A 17,607-nucleotide genomic window follows, 5' to 3' on the forward strand; every position below is an offset into this window, starting at 1 on the left:
ACAGAAGTGCATGTTCACAACTCCCTCTGTGCAGGCGGGGTCAGGACCCTCCTCACCTAGGGTGAGGAGGGTTGGTGCTGTGGCCAGTCAGGTATGAAGTGCTGAGAGTGGATCTTTGGTCCTCTGTGCAGCTCTGTCCACTCTCAGCTGCCCTGCAAAGTAATAACACAAGAAAGACGTCATTTTAACACAAAACAGCATTTTCATTGTTGGTAGCTGCAGTATGTTGTTAAAAAGCAATTTTAAACCCAACGTATACACATGAAAAATATAAATAAAGCTAAACCTACAGTGCTGCTGACATAGGATGATGATTTATACCAACTATTGGAAGAATTTTGTCTTCAATACAGTTTGTTGTCAATGTGAGGTGATAACTTACATAGTTGGAACACAGCACCACTCTCCCGTTTTTCACTTGGTCATCCATCCTTCTCATCGGGTTGGTTGGGGTAAGGCTGTCTTCTGGGTGGGGTGTTTGCTCCATCTTGGACGTAACTGGAAGTAATAACAACTAAAAAACGACCTTTAATTCACAATGTAATATTAATATTAATGTCACATATCAACAAAAAAAGCAATACATTTCACATGTGCGAGTCACATGTTCTTATATCTGTAAAAACAAAGTTTAAAAACACATTCTAACATAAACTAATCAGAGTCACTGTCATCCATGGAAAGGCTAAAAGGCCTCTCCCAGAAACGTCTGACTCCAAAACTACCTGAGGATGTTGAAGGGGCATCAAACTGGTCACTCACCTTGCACCTCTTTGCACTTACCTCTTCGGTGCAGATGTCTTCTCTGCTTCTCTTTTCTGAGGAAGGAGCAGCAGAGAGATCAGCTGAGGAAGAAGCAGCAGAGGGAGCAGCTGAGGGAGGAGCAGCTGAGGAAGAAGCAGCAGAGAGAGCAGCTGAGGAAGAAGCAGCAGAGGGAGCAGCTGAGGAAGAAGCAGCAGAGGGAGCAGCTGAAGAAGGAGCAGCAGAGGGAGCAGCTGAGGAAGGAGCAGCAGAGGGAGCAGCTGAAGAAGGAGCAGCAGAGGGAGCAGCTGAGGAAGGAGCAGCAGAGGGAGCAGCAGAGAGAGCAACTGAGGAAGGAGCAGCTGAGGAAGAAGCAGCAGAGGGAGCAGCTGAGGAAGGAGCAGCAGAGGGAGCAGCTGAGGGAGGAGCAGCAGAGGGAGCAGCAGAGGGAGCAGCTGAGGGAGCAGCTGAGGGAGGAGCAGCTGGCGGATCACCAACTGGGGCAACAACTCGAGGGAAGAGTGGGGCATTGGCCTGGCCGAAAGGCGGCATGGCGATGGGGGCAGCACCTGGAGCGATAGGACGTTGCCAATCGTGCCAAAACGGCTCTGGAGGGTGCTCCCGGATGAGAGGGGAATCATCTCTCTCATCCATGGTGTCATACCCAGAGTCATCGCTAAGCCAATCCCCCCACTCTTCTGAGTCGTTCCAGTCAGATGAATTGTCAGTCTGTTCACTAAACTCTTCATCGTCTACAGGTAGGTAGGGGGGGTACTCACCATACTCACCTTGCTGTTCACCGACATCAGCATCTGGTGCTTCATCAGAAGAGGGTGAGGGTGAGAGAGGGATAAAATACCTACCATACTCACCTTGCTGTTCACCGTCATCAGCATCTGGTGCTTCATCAGAAGAGGGTGAGGGTGAGAGAGGGATAAAATACTCACCATACTCACCTTCGCTGATACGCTGGGTATCAGCGTCCTGAGCTTCACCAGAAGAGGTGGAGCTCTGGAGACTGTCATCCAGGATCCTGATGACTTCAGGAAGGCCTTCTTCTGCAGGGCGTTCAACCACATAGTCAAGACGCCCTGTGAGGAAACAATTTTTAAAATAACATTAGGAATGTAATAGACACCCAGTGTTAAAGCAACAGACCTACATCTGTTAGTTTGAGCAGAGGATGAGAGAAAAGCATTTTATGTCAGACTGAATGACACTTCTACTTGTTCAATCTTTAAGTCAAGTTTTTTAATAGAAGACCACCAAACCTCCACCAAGGCAGCTCACTCTGTGTACTTTTAAGGTGACACTATATTGACACTATATATGTCACTGTATTTTGTGTACATTCAATTTGTTTTATTTGTTCTTTGTAAGCCTTTATGCAAACACTATGTTGGAATAGGTAATGGATAATAGGTATTGATTTGTAAATAGCCGGACATGAGTAACTTATTATATAAATATACTACAGTACATTTATAACTAACCATGCAGCTCATTCTCCTGTTTTATTTACAATTCACGATGTCACACATTTTGAAAAAAGCTCATAGGTTAAATATGTGGATGCAAACCATAATGTAACATTTAGACCACATGTACCAATTGCATGTCCTAAATATATATATATATATATATATATATATATTTTTTTTAAATAAAAACACAACCTTCTTGGCAAGAGTTGGCAAGAATTGCACACACAAAGCTCTGCAGGTATGTCTGAAAATGATGGTCAAGTGAAAAACAAACAAACAAACAAGCAAACAAACATACAAACAAACAAACAGAAACTCTTAACTCAGAATCCACATTTTTAGAAATGTGCACAAGGACTGTATCTGCCATAAGGACAGATACATCTAATCTGTGGTAAACATGCTATCCCTGTGTAAATATCCCTGTGTACAATATCTCTCTCTGCTATCTAATAAGGTTAAAAGCATTACCGTAACAGAAGATAGGTCTTAATGCCATTATTACTACTGTTTTCATATTCTTTTGATATTATTTTATTTGTATTTTTTTATCTTTGTGTTTTGCAGCAGAGAAAAAATATAGTTTATGTCAATAAAGTCTTTGATCCGGAGAAGAAAAGGATGTCAGGAGGGGACCTGGATCTGTGTGTTTACGCCTGCGTGTTCTGAGGCCATGACATCTTGAAGATGCCGTTACCACAGAAACTGATTTTTGGGCATTTTACAAATTTTAGTCCATTAAGCTATTTTTAACCATTTCATTTTAAAGAAAAGTGTCAAATTTGAAGCCTTCAAATCAAAGTAACACCTTTTTTTCATATTCATACACCAGTCGTTAATAATTTCTACACCTCTCCCGGAAAATTTAAAACATACAAACAATTTACGGGAAACAATCTTGAATACACATATTTGATCACGTTAAAACTTGATATTCACACTGGAACTTGTTAAATTATTACAGTAATTTACATTTAAAGAAATTTTCAAACGTACCTGCAGCGAAGTCCAGGTGACAGTCGGAGAGTCCGGGTCCACGGCGAGCCATCTTCAAACTTGAAAAACAAAAACAAGTACAAACGATCCACAGATGAAGTACTTGTTATGCGTTCAAGTTATATCCGCTTTTAGTAAAATGGTTTGCAAAACTTAGCTTTCCACAGGCTGAGGTTGGAGCAGGTCGAAACAAGTCCACGAGCAAGTGTAAACAGACGTTTGGAACCTTGTGAAGCATTTATATACCCTCGGCGGCCATGGTTACGGTTGTCAACGTGTACAGGTGCACGTGATAGAACTATAGGAATGGAGCTCACCACAGTGTAATTACAGTTAATTTATGGTCATTTACTGTCAGGGTGGAAGTAATGAATTACAAATACTCACGTTACTGTAATTAAGTAGATTTTTTTGGGTACTTGTACTTTTATGAGTAATTTTTCAAGTGTGTAATTTTACTCATACTTGAGTACAACTTACACCATGTAATCTACTGAGTACTACTGAGTACGCCCACAATTTGAATTAATATTCAAACCTTTCGTCTGCATTTTTGCAGCCAATAAGGCCGTGCAATCCCGACCGGCCAATTTAAGACATAAGCAAAGATAAACTCTGCTGCAGCAGCAGGCACAGGTGTCTGGAGGTGCTACATGGTGGAGTACAAACTACTTTATAGACAGAAGATTTGGAGACAAAGAAGCCAAAATGGAGACAGAGGACAACACTGTCAACCATGAAAACGACGTAGAAAAGACGGAGGACGCGTGCCCGTGGCCATACCTGGAGGAATTTTTCATGTGCAGAGGGAGAAAAGGAGACAGCGTCCAGATGCAGTGCAAACTTTGTTTGACCTCTACAGTCATTTCAGCTTACAAGACTTCAGCGTCTAATCTTAAAAAAACACATTGAGGTAAGAGGTTTTACAACTATACGTGTACAATATTGCCTTCTTATTTTTCATGTGTGTTAAGGTTATTAGTTTGGCTAAGATATTGTCACCGCCATTGGTTAGCCTGATATTAAAATAAGACGGAGCTAGCTAATGTGCGTGTGTGTGCATAATTGAGCTAAATTCGTAGGAATGTTTTAGCTTATTATTTGGATAACCACCGTCATTACAATAAATTAAATTTGTAGTCATTTAAAACTCACAGGCCTACAATCAGTTGGCCTATATAAAAAACAAAAACAAAATTTGAACACAGTGCTGAGCTGCATCTCAAATTAATCTTCCAGCTCTCAGCTGACATGTATCAGAGCCCGATGGATCAGTTGATCAGGATCATTGGCCTGATATAGGTCTATCATAGTGACATGGCTCTTAATCAGTAGGGTTATATGTTTCCCAATATGATTTTTTTTTTTAAAGAACATAATGTGGATTGTTTTTATTTGTTAGCTGTATGGGCAGCATTTTTGTGTATGTGATCCCTTTTCTTAAATTACATTTGCTATATACACATATTTTGCTCTCTTAGTATTTTTAGAACCCGACTAATATTGAAAACTTTAGGGTGATACTGATAAAAAGGAGTTAAAAATTTAGATACTGATACATTGGTCGATACTCTTTTTACAGATAGTATACAGATTACAGAACTTAGAATGTATACAGAAATTCATGTTTTTTGCAATGATCGTTCAAAATTGGTTTACATTTGTAAATAAATACAGCAATATATCTGCAAGATTTGACCAAATTCACCACTCTTTTATACTATGCTAAACAATCAAAGATTAGCTCATGTCTAGTTGAATGATGTTTTAAAAATGTGTTTTCCTGTAGTGTTAATCACAGTGATGTTATGAAGTAATGTATGAACCTGACGTATGATAATATTTATCTCTACAGAGGAAACATCCATCGAAGATTGAGCAGTACAATATCACTGTGGCATCAACATCTCGTCAGCGAAAGACCACAGCCACACCAAACAAGCTCTCAGCAAATACACAAGCCAAGTTACCAGACCTGATGTTGAGAGCTGCAAACAAACATGTTCCACAAGCAACTGTTGACATGCTTGTCATCAATTTCACATGTGAGGGTCTACAGCCATTTGCAGTGCTAGAACAGCCATCTTTCAAAGAATTGGTTACCACATTACAACCTCAAGCCAAAGTCATCTCCAGACCCACTGTCCGTGCCAGAATCTGTGAAGCTGCTGATCACATGAAGATGACTTTGGTTGCAGCATTGGATAAAGTCAAATTGGTTGCTACCACTACTGATTGTTGGTCAGCTCATCAGAAAAATTACCTTGGAGTCACATGCCATTGGAGGAAGAGTCCCTGGAAAGAAGATCTGCAGCACCAGCATGCAAAAGATTGAGAGGGTCTCACACATTTGACATGCTTGCTGGTGCGCTTGATGATATCCATTGCCAATACAAGATTAGAGGCAAAGTTGTAAGAACCACAACTGATAGTGGATCCAACTTTGTCAAGGCCTTCCACATGTTTGGGGCACAAAATGATGCAGATGAAGCAGACCCAGAAACTATTGACCTGACTGACCATATTGACTACCATGAGGCAAGTGCAATTCTTGATGAAGACTCTGGTTTGGAGTATCAACTCCCGCCTCATCAGCGATGTGCATGTCACCTGCTAAACCTTGTGGCAACATCTGATGCTGCCCTAGCAGAGAGCATGAATGAAACCTACAAGAGGCTCTCCCGTGCAAGCTTTGCAAAATGCCAGGCCATTTGGAACAAAACTCATTTGGCTAATGAAGTGGTAGAGGACAAGTGTGAACTACAGATCATTCGTCCCAATGCAACACAATGGAATTCAACCTACCTTGCCATTGAAAGGATAATACGCATCATTGATGAGAAGGGGGAAAATGACATCAGGAGCATTTGTGAGGAGTTCAAGGTGAAAATGTGAGTAAAATTGGACACCTACCAATATGGTTGCAAATTTTGTGAATTTTCCTTAATGGATGGTTAAAAACGTGAGCAGACTCTTAATATTAAATCAGAAGATCCCTATTATAGTCATGGTGGGTTTTGTTGTTGTGTCTTACAGGTTGAGTCCTGCAGAAGTTGCATTCCTTAGGGAGTACTGTACCACCATGAAGCCACTGGTGAAAGCTTCAAACATTCTTCAGTCTGAGTCCACTTCCTTTATGGGATGGCTCCTGCCAGTAATCCAACAACTACTGTCCAAACTTAGCAGGCTGGAGACATCAAGCAAGACATGCGTGCCACTCATCAGGGTGATCCGAAGGGCCAGCTCTGTTCTAGGATGCCCTCTGGACCCAGTGGAGGTGGTGAGTGACAGGAGAATGGCGGCTAAGCTGTCATCCCTGTTGGACAACGTCTCCCACCCCATGCAGGAGACTGTGACAGCACTGAGCAGCTCCTTCAGTGGGAGACTGCGGCACCCACGGTGTGGGACGGAGAGATTTCGCAGGTCTTTCCTCCCCACTGCTGTCAGACTCCACAACAAAGACTTTAACTGAACAAACACACACATCCACACATGTGCAATAACACTAAGTGCAATAATCTTTTCTGGCATCGTTGTATTTTACTCAGTTGTATATAGCATTCGTATTCTATTTTTATCTTATTGTATATTTTTATTCTATTTTATTCTACTGTATATAGTATATTATTTTATTCTATTCTGTACAGCTGTGTACTGTATTTATTCTTATTGTATTCTAATTTTTGCGTCATAACTTTTGCACTGTCCACTTCCTGCTGTGACAAAACAAATTTCCCACATGTGGGACTAATAAAGGTTATCTTATCTTATCTTATCTTATCTTATCTTATCTTATCTTATCTTATCTTATCTTATCTTATCTTATCTTATCTTATCTTATCTTATCTTATCTTATCAGAGCCCTGCAAAATGGCCTTCAAAAGCGTTTTGGAGCGATGATGGAGGATCCAGAGTTGGCTGCAGCTGCAGTCCTCTTACCCAAGTTCAAGACTTCCTGGACTGACAGAGCAGATGTAACAGAGGCTGGTAAGGATTCATGTGATCCCATTTTTGTGTATTTTTACATTTGAACACATGCTTAAGTGAGTATTTCACCTAATACATTGTAAGCTATTGATGGTCTGTCCTGAATACTAAACAATCCTTTTTGAGAATTTGCCGTTTTTAAATTTGTGTTCAGGAATAATCACTGAAATGTAAATAACAAAATTGTGTTATCTACTTACAATTACAGCCTTGACATACATCAAACAACATCTTGAAACGACAGAGCATGAGAGTGAGGATCAGCAAAGAGAGTCATCTGATGAAGATGAATTCTTCTCCAGACCAATCTCCAGAAGGCTGCAAAGTGCAGTTGAGCTTGATGGTTACCTTGCTTGTGCCACAGACACCATGGAGCTGCTGCACTCCTTCTCAGGTATCAAAAACCTCTCTCTTAAACTGAACACAGCTCTGCCTGCTTCTGCTGCGTGTGAACGACTTTTTAGCTGTGCTGGTCTACTCTTCACAGCCAAACCAAGTCGGATTGCCTCTGTTAATTTAGAAAACCAGCTCTTGCTGAAACTGAACAAAAGGTTCAAGTGTGACAGAAATGCTAAGAGTTTAAGACACTCACCTGCCTGTTGTTCATTGTATGGGGAAAAGTTTAAACGGTTCTACGCATGTTCAGAAACATATTTGTCATTGTTTTAACAAACAAAATTCCTTCTTTTATATCTACATTTATTTACAAAACAAGTTACCTTTCTATACCTTGTTCATCTGAGAAATGTGCTTTGAACATAAATATTTATACTGGTGAATCGAGTTGAATGCCTGCTATTGACGACAGAATAAAACATCAGTCTGTTAAAAAGTAATTAATACTCTGAGTAGTTTTTGAGAAGAGTACTTTGTACTTTTACTCAAGTATTTTTTTAACACCAGTACTTTTACTTGTAATTGAGTACAATTTAACCAGTGTAACAGTACTTGTACTTGAGTACAAATTTTGAGTACAGCAGGTGGATGAGGGAAAGGGGAGGAAGGAGGAGGAGAGACCCGCGGACCGGCCGCGTCTCGTATTGAAAAGGAACCCGATTTGTCCCGGACTTCAGCTTGAATGGAAAAAAAATACACAAAGCTGGAGTTCTTCTGTGTCTTTACGTGGCCAGCTGCCTCTTCTTCTCCCATTCTCTCTCCCTCTCTCTCCTGTTGCTACTTAAATCATGAAACTGATCAATGATCAGCTGATCGCTTTTCTCTTGGAGATACTATATAGCTCATGCTTACGGAGCCCCTCTGATGACATCCTCCAAAAAATAAATAGATTGTGGTGACAAAATACTACTTCCTGCCCTCGAAATAGTATAAGTGCCCACGAAATACTTATTTGTGGCCACAAAATACTATTTCGAGGGCACGAAATAACGTGCGCACGAAATGCTAATTTGTGGGCACGAATTGGGTATAATGTGGCAACGAATTACGCATTTGTGGCAACAAATAGATGACGTGCGCACATCATATTGATACATTGGACAGCTGTGTAGAGACATAAGCATAAGAGTAGGCTAAACCTGTACAACATGGCCAGAGACAGTATGATTGAGTTTTATTTTTGTCATGGTCTGCGTGGCAGACCTTGGGTGTGTGGGGAAGGAGGACCCAAAATGCGTTTATTTACAGTGGAGTAAACAATACACAATAATAGGTCTAGGTCCCTCAGACCCAGATCCCTGACAATTTTAGGCTGGGAATGAGCTACACATGCATTTTGAAAAGCCTGGCACTGAAAGGAACCATTATTATGGAGAGACATTTAAACAGGATATTAAGAGCCCAGTTGCATTGCAGACGTAAGTACGACCCGGACGTTGGGATAGATTCTATTGTCAACCAACTGCAAGGGCCTGGGAAGGATCACGGTTATTGGTCAAGTGTTTCGTGCTCACAAATAAGCATTTCGTGCGCACGTTATACCCATTTCGTGGCCACGAAGTAGTATTTTGTGGCCACAATTTATTTATTTTTTGGACCATGTCATCAGAGGGGCTCCGTACATGCTAATATCACATCTTCACATTTTTTTTAAGAGGTAACAATAACTTTGCATTCTCGCTACTCACCATGCTCTAAAACAGGTATATGTTAGCAATGACAACATTTAACAAATGTTTTTAAAATTCTAGCCGTGCTAATTAGCCTTAGGATTGGTTGAGGTCTGTGAAAGCCTTTGGAACAAAATCAGTCTTGTAAAGCTCACTATTTTCCAGCTGAGCCTATAGCACATTTGTTAAAGTCAGTCCGGATTGTACAGCTTCTAATCAGAAACAATTAAAGTTTGTTTCTTTTTTTCTGCTCATCAATCTTTTTCTGTAACCAGGATACCTGGAAAGTCTTAAATAACTCATGTTAAAATGTTGCAGTGCTGTAGAGTGGGGTCATGTTAACAATCCATTCAAACTTGTGGTCTTCAAGGTCAACTTTATCAACTTAATCTAGAAACTATCATTCCTACAACTGTGCTGTGTATATGTCACAACATATAGCAGGAACCTATAAACGTAACTGACCTTTGACCTCTCCTCTAAGAAGGTACATGTAATGTCTACAGTGATTAGACATACTTAATAAAACAGTGTGGGGCCCAGAGTATTGTTGTGCATCAGTGTGGAACATGTCAGTAACACTGAGGGTTACACACACTTTGCCAGGTACACCTGTTCACCTGCTCGTTAAACACAAATGTCTAGTGAACCAATCAGACGTCAGCAAATTAAAGTATTTAAGCATACAGACATGTTCATGATGACCTGCTGAAGGTCAAAGCAAGTATCAGAATGGGGGAAAGAGATTGCGTGGTTGTTGGTGCCAGATGGGCTGGTCTGAGTATTTCAGAAACTGCTCATCCAATGAGCTCACAAAATTACCTCCACAGTTTACAGACTGTAGTGGCAATCCAACCAGCAAAAGGCCACCTGAGGGAATTTGAAGTATTTCCAACTCATCCTGGTGATGAGGTCAAACACAAACAGTACTTTTAACATTTTATCAATTATTTACCAAATTAAAAAACAACTTGTGGTAACTTATTTTTAATTTTGCTGCAGACAAGTTGAATGAATGCTTACTGGATCTAGAACACCATTTAGATCATAACAGCTCCTGATCAGGATGAATTTCATTTTCAAATCAAATTTCATGTCGCAGTTTCACAATTTTGTAACATATTATTTCAAAGCTTGCTTATGGGCTTGTTTTGGAGCAGACCAACAGTCAGGCTCGTCTTCACCCTTACTGTCAGACTCTGAATTGATGGTTCTGCTATATCTCACCTGGCTGAGCTCTTGTAATTATTTTGTGATAAAACTTTTTCTATTTTGAGATCAAGATTCAAGTGGAAATCTTTGTGTGTCTGTCTCTCTCCCTTGGTTTCTGTAGAGGTACAGTGAGGGGGCGCCTGGATAAATGTTAAACAGAAGCTAGATGTAGTGTTCCTCCACTGTCCATTAAGGATATGAGGAAAAGAAATGGTCAAGAACAAAGTGTATGGTGTATTTATAAAAGAAAATGGCTTTTAAATTGTATACCAAAACCACCACCAGAAAGTCAACTACAACTTGTTACATAATCATCATGACTGTTGTATCAGTTTAACAGTTTATGGGTTGACTTCTTTCAGTTCATTCACTGTTTACATCATGAAGGAAAAAGAAGGCAACAGGCTGAGAAATGAAGCTGTTGTGTGTCTTTGTGGCCACACGGGGGCAGTGCTGCATAAATAGTAGAATCTCTTCCTGGACACTTTTTCTAGACCTCTTTTTAAATGACTAATAAAGACAACAACAAAATGAATTACATCAGGATCTGATATGGTTTTGTTTTTTTGTTGAGCTTTATATATTTCAGAATGCCTAGAGTTTGTTTGTTTTCCATGTTTTGTGATACAGAACATCTCCTCTCAGACGGCTGTTGTCTCATAATGGGTCATTACCTGGTCTGATGGGGTGTTTGTTCCATTTATAAATCAAGTGATTGATTTGTGAAATGAGAGATGGCCTCTGACCTGCTGACTGGTGTCTGATCTTCTCTGCTCCCCTCAAATTTGACAACTACTCAGCTAATGTGATGGTGGACAGGAAGTCACTAAACCTGGGACTCTGGAAACACATTTCTAGGGATAGAAAAGTTAATGTAGATCGTTTCAGGGGATAAATATGAAATGATCGATTTGGTGATTATACTAATATAGTAAGAAAATAATGTATGAAAAAATGATTTTTTATCTATACACTTAAGCAACGACCAGTCTTAGAATTGCGCTTTCACCAGGTTTTACTTGACTGAACAACAGAACTTCTCTGTCTCCTTTATAAGGGGTCACATCCTGAGTTACACAATGAGTCTTTCAAATGTGTGCGATAACCCACTGCATGTGTAGTCGTGCTGAGACCGCGTGGTCTTATTTTTATTACCCCTTGATTCAGCTGTGACCTGCTTATCAAGTCTTTTTACAAGTACATCATAATTATCTGCTCTGTGCAGACATAAGTTGAGCAATGGTTTAACAAACTTTCCCATCAAAAACATGAAGGTTTAGCTTTAAGCTTATTTGTCCAAACAACAAAGGATAAACTGCCAGCACCTGGACTGAAACAGAACATAGTAGTGTTGGATGTAAGTAAAGGAAATACAAGTATAACTGTGACTATGGAACAAATCTCCTTCAATGTTAAACCTTAATGTTAACCTGATTGTGTTTATTAGAAAAATCAGCCATTACAGTGTCTGTGATTGCTTCACATAGTTAACTCTGGTTGTCTGTGGGTTTGTGTCAAATTTGGAGTGAACAAAAGCATGAAAACTGTGGAAGATGCAGACTGTGAAAGTCTAGTTTATTTCATGAATACAATTATTTTTTACAGTCGCTAGAACAAAGTAGCGTACTGTTAGAGTTTGTATTGTTGATTGTCATTTATGCTTAGAAATATTTAACCATAAATGCTTAGAGGTGTATAATCAATTGTGTAGTGATAAGTTGTGTGATCTTTAACAGGCTACAGAGGCTTGGTGTGCATTCCACACCTACATCCTGGGAGCATGAGAGAGGTCATACCTTCTCTTATTGTTTTATGGTAGGATTAACGTAATTACGTCTGTTCTAGTCTAAGTGCTTTTTGTGTATAAATGAACTGCTGGACTTCCTTACTGTGTTATCTAGGATGAGGGGGGGTCTACCCTCTTCCTTTTTTTTTTTTTTTTTTTTTTTTTTTTTAAAATGACATCAGAAACAGCAGTATGCGACATTACGTGATGGCAGAGCTTCAGTTCATCCTTTGTCATTTTTTTTTTTTTTTTTTTTTTTTTAATAAATAGGACAGGGGGAATGAATGAGAGAAAGAGGGGGAGAGAAAGAAAGAAAACCAAAGGGGAGAAGAGATGGTGAGAAGGGGGGGGAAGAGAGAGAAAAAAAAAAAAAGAAAAAAAAAACTCCTGGGTCACCTGTATGGAGAAAAAAAACAAAAAAAACAAACAGAGGAGACAGCAAACAACAAAGAGCAACATAATAATAGAGAAAACAAAGCACCATCACAATAAACTAGCTAGTCATAGATATCAATATTTACTAAATAATAAACGATATTGTGCAGCACGCAAGATAGACAGCGCACAGTGTGCTTTGAGGCAGCAGCCAAGAAAGCTTTAGTCCGCGTCTGTGAATACCCATGTGTGCATACCTGTGTGGATCAGCATGCTTGCATTCCAAAGGTTTCTCCATGTAATGATCTGCTAGGGAGTGTGGGGGGGCCACAGCCCCGTCCTCCAGGGTGTGAAGTGGGTATGGAGGAGATCAAAACTCCAGACATCCAGAGGCCCCCAGAACACAAGAGACCATGGAAGACCAACAGAGGGGCAGCCGCGCCACTGTCCCAGTAAGAGCTGAGGAGAGTCCCAGATGAGGGCTCGCCCAGCAGCCGCGGAGCAGAAGTCAGGGGGAGTTGCAGTGACGCGCCCGTGAGCTCCGCCGGCCCCCAGCTGCGCCTGAGTGACCGAGCCCCAGGCCGAGAGGCCGGGGGCACCCCACCTCCAAAGGGGCCCGAGCGAGCCCCAGGCCCCAGGCCCCGACAAGCGGCCGCCAAGGAGTGAGCCGGTGTGTACCCGGACGCCCACCCCCAGATACAAAGAACCACCAACACACCGACACCTGAGGGAGTCCGCCACCGGCAGGGGAAGTGGTGGTGGGTGGAGATAGGCCTCCAAACCTTGGAGGGCCTGAGGTGTCCCCAGAGAGGTGGCGTCTGATACCCAACCTGACATATAGACACAGACATACAGGCACACACAGACACAAACATCCATTCCCACCCTCATGCTCTCATATGCACTCACTCCACACTCAACCAACGTGGAGACAGACATAAAGAGACGCTGTACACACAATCACACTCCCCAAGCGTACTCTACAAACCGGGTCTAGGTACCCTTGTCCCTGGAGGGGGGAATTGCACCCAGACCCAGGTGCTGTTACCCTTTTCCCTGCGGTGGGGAGAGGCAGACCACCCTGACTCCGCAGCAGCAGGGAGGCCCCACACCCCAGACCGCAGTCGGACGGCCAACTCCTCCTACTAGCCCTCCCGCTCCAGCAGGCCGCAGAGAATGGGGGTGGGAGAAGACTCCAAACCTCCCTCCACCCGCTCATTGTAGTGTTGATGCATATGTGTTCTAAGGTGCAATTAAAACCCAGGAGGGCATGGAGCTACCTGCCAAGGAGCAGCAGGTAAGCGCATAGTCCCTCCTGCTAGCCCTCAATGTCTAAGTGTATTTAAAATTGAGAGGTGGGCAACGACGTCAGGGGTGAGGTGTACACCCTGATGGTATTTTGGACTCCGTGATTGTGCCCACCCCCAAGATCCTATATGTATGTGTAATGAGAGTGTGAATAATGTGAATGTCTAAGTTGTGGGATAAAATTGAGGCAGAGGCAGCCAGAAGGGGACAGGGGGGGGTAGCCTCCTCTGCACCCTGGTGACATACCCCCACTCCAAGGCCCTGCATGTGTGAGTGGTTGTGGAGGAGCGGGAAGAGGGAGGCAGCTGGAGATGGGGAGGGAAGGAAGGGAGGGGCAGGTAACCCCTCCCTGGGGCCAGCTCCCCCGCTGACCCCAGTAGGCACTCCCACCCTTCGCGACCCGCCAGGGAAGGGGGGCCCAGGCCCATCAGACCGGGGCCCAGTGCAGTAGCGCCCTCCGGCTCCACAGAGCCCTGGATAGTCCACCCAACCCCACCACAGAGAAAACTGCACCCACCCCACCATCCACACATCTTCCAGACTACATAAGACGGTAAACGCCCAGGCTGAGATCTTCCTCCACCTCTCCTGTATTTCCCCCTCCTGCAGAGAGTTCCTGAAGAGAAGAAAGCTCCTGCAAGATGTGACCATCCCCCCCACCAGTTGAAGAGCCCCCCAGGCGGCTCGACGCACCAGCGGCACCCTGCTCCAGGGCCGGGCACCCATGCACCCACCCGCCCACAACCCCGGCAACACACCAACCAGGACCCAAGCCCCCGAGGCCCGGCCCGGGCCCCAGCCCAGAGACGGAGCGCCCCCAGAACCTCACGCCCATCCCGGACCCACCCAGGGGCAGCCAGGTTGCCAGGTCAGTAACCCACGTCCGTCAGCACAGACCCTCCCCTAGCCCCGCTGCACGCAGCCGCGAGGAAACAGTCACCTGAGAGCCAACAGAGCCCCCAACCGGACGTGACCGCTACCCCGGGTTGAGCCCCCCAAGGAAGATGCCTCCGGGGAACCCCCCCCGACGCCCTAAGCCTGTCCCTACCCCCTCACCAATCACAACAGTGAAGGCGGGACCAAACTATGACCCCCCACCCCCACTAGGTGATGGAGCTGATAAAAGGGGCCCAGAGCAATTGATCTAATGTGGTGGCAGAGGCTGTGTCAAGACTAATGTAATCTAATAGATAATTTCTATATTGGTTAGAATTAAGATTATTTTTATTTTTCCAGTTCATGAGGACTGTTTTCTTGGCTATGCATAGGGCAGTGAAGATCATATGGGCTATATTCTTTTCTGAAGTGACATTATCTAAGCTGCCCAGTAGACACACTAAGGGGGAAGTTGGAATGTTACATTTCAGACACTTTGATAAGTCTTCACATATCTCGCGCCAAAACTTTTGCACTGGTGGACAGAACCAAAGAGCGTGGATGTAATTGTCTGGTGTATTGCCTTGACAGTGTGAGCAGTTGTTGGAAGATGTAAAGCCCATCTTGAACATCCGATGACCTGTATAGTGCACTCTATGAAGTATTTTGTATTGTATTAATTGCAGACTGGGATTTTTAATTAGTTTAAAAGTTTTTAAGCAAATCTGAGACCAGAAGTTTTGGTCTAGGTTGACTGATAAATCTGCTTCCCACTTTGCAGTAGGAAGGGATATTGATTCATCTAATTTAGAAAGTGTTCTGTATATTTTAGATAATAATTTGGGGGATTTAAGAGTAAGAAAATGTGCCGCACTTAGTGGTGTTTGTAATTCAACTTGACTGAGGTTAAATTTCTTTTTTACTATGGATTTAATTTGTTGATATTCTAAAAACCTTGTCTTGTTGATCCCATATTGTTCAACTAGTCTGTCAAATGGAATAAATTCTGTTCCCTCTAATATATGTTCTAAGTATTTAATTCCTTTACAACTCCATTCTGGGAAATTAATCATATTATTGTTTTGTAATATGTCAGGGTTATTCCAGATAGGTGTACGTTTGCATGGGATTAATGAAGACTCCGTTATTTTTAGAAACTCCCACCATGCTGTCAGAGAAAAGCTGATGTTGATACTTTTAAAGCATTCATGTCTTTTGATGTTTGAGCTAATAAATGGTAGGTCTGAAATCTCTAGATCCTTGCATAGTGCCTGTTCAACATCTAGCCAGGGCTCAACTAAGAAGGTATGTTTTAACCATTCTGAGATGAACTGAAGCCTGTTGGCTAAGAAGTATTGGTGAAAATTAGGCAGATCTAATCCTCCTCTATCCTTGGTTCTTTGTAGCGTTTTTAAGCTAATACGCAGGGGTTTATCTTTCCAAAGGAATTTGGAAATATATGAATCCAGAGATCTGAACCAATCTTGTGATGGTTTGTTAGGGATCATCAAAAATAAGTAATTTATTTTTGGCAAGATCATCATTTTTATAGTGGCGACCCTTCCCATGAGTGATATGGGTAAAGATTTCCATCTAGTCAGATCGCCTTCTACTTTCTTTAGAAGTGGGATGTGGTTTAGTTTAGTTAAGTCTGAAAGCTTAGGAGAGACATTAATACCTAAATATTTAATATTTCCGGATTGCAGTGGGGCAGAGGAAGAATTATGGAAGGAGCAGTTAATGGGGAGAACTGTAGATTTTGGCCAGTTAATTGAATAATCTGAAACTCTTGAAAACCAGTTTATTAAAGTAATTACCTCAGAGAGGTTGGTTTGTGTGTTTTGCAGAAAAAGCAACACATCATCCGCATAGAGACTGATTTTATGTTCTATGTTCTTACATTTTATGCCCTTAATTGTTGTAGCCTGTCTAAATGCTGCTGCTAGAGGTTCGATAAAAATTGCAAAAAGTGAAGGGGAGAGTGGGCATCCCTGTCTGGTGCCCCTCAGGAGACAGAAGCTGGAGGATGTCTGGTCATTTGTTCTGATACGAGCCGTTGGGGAATTGTCTACCCTCTTCCTGACCAAGGATGTTTGCTTGTGTGCTTTTATGACCCTTTGATCAGCAGTACCCGACACACACACACACACACACACACACACACACACACACACACACACACACACACACAGGCAAGGTACTCTTTGTGTGTATGTAGACGTCACATGTTAATGAACCTATGCATATTCATGTAACCTCAATAAAAGGACAGTGGTACGGGAGAACGGACGAGAGCAACTGGGGTCAAGTGAAGGAACGGCACTCTGTCCGGTCTCTCCCGTGCACGAGTAACATGAAGAACTTTGCCTATTTGTGTCTTGCTTAGCAGTGTAATTATATTGTCTTCAACGTTCCAGCGGATGGGTTCAAGCTACAAACCTATCATTAATTGGTCCTTCGAGTGCCGGAGCCCTGGAATCGGCATTCACCGGGGGGAGGAGGGACACGCTGAAAGACTGACGTCAGCCAGGAAGTTCCTGTGGATTCGCGGTCTGTCTTTCTCCTCGATGAATGGCGATCGGCGGGATTCGAGGCTATATTACACGCTAAGCAACACCGAGTAAGTTTACAGAGGCCGACTCTATAACCGTGTTGTTGTGCAGTCTCCGCCATTTTGTGAGGCGTTGAGAAGTTCGCTGCTTTGTGGAGCGAAACCCGGGTTCCTTGCTACTGTGTGCAGCAAGAGGTTCCTTACCGCTTTGTGGGGTAAGAGGTT

The 17,607-nt window shown here is 42.7% G+C and overlaps 1 protein-coding gene across 1 annotated transcript; it reads right to left on the bottom strand.

Moving 5' to 3' along the window:
• Window positions 1-654: 654 nt before the first annotated feature.
• Window positions 655-3,273, bottom strand: LOC146667071 (uncharacterized). Its single transcript, XM_085408872.1, has 2 exons — window positions 3,222-3,273; window positions 655-1,832 (listed from the first exon to the last, which is right to left on the bottom strand). Exons 1-2 carry the CDS (start codon window positions 3,271-3,273, stop codon window positions 655-657), a joined length of 1,230 nt encoding a protein of 409 aa, XP_085264998.1.
• Between the last annotated feature and the right edge of the window lie 14,334 nt (window positions 3,274-17,607).

Source organism: Rhamphochromis longiceps, linkage group LG6 (assembly GCF_057381845.1).
Source record: "Rhamphochromis longiceps isolate RC_006_pf linkage group LG6, R_longiceps_female_GT1.1, whole genome shotgun sequence".
Taxonomy (NCBI): Eukaryota; Metazoa; Chordata; class Actinopteri; order Cichliformes; family Cichlidae; genus Rhamphochromis; species Rhamphochromis longiceps.

What these genes read in the sequence shown, in the direction of transcription:
- LOC146667071 (XM_085408872.1), bottom strand. Translation starts at nt 3,273, where the DNA reads ATGGCTCGCCGTGGACCCGGACTCTCCGACTGTCACCTGGACTTCGCT. An exon ending in TCACCTGGACTTCGCTGCAG is followed by an intron (nt 1,833 to 3,221) that starts GTACGTTTGAAA and finishes GTTTCCTCACAG; the next exon opens with GGCGTCTTGACTATGTGGTT.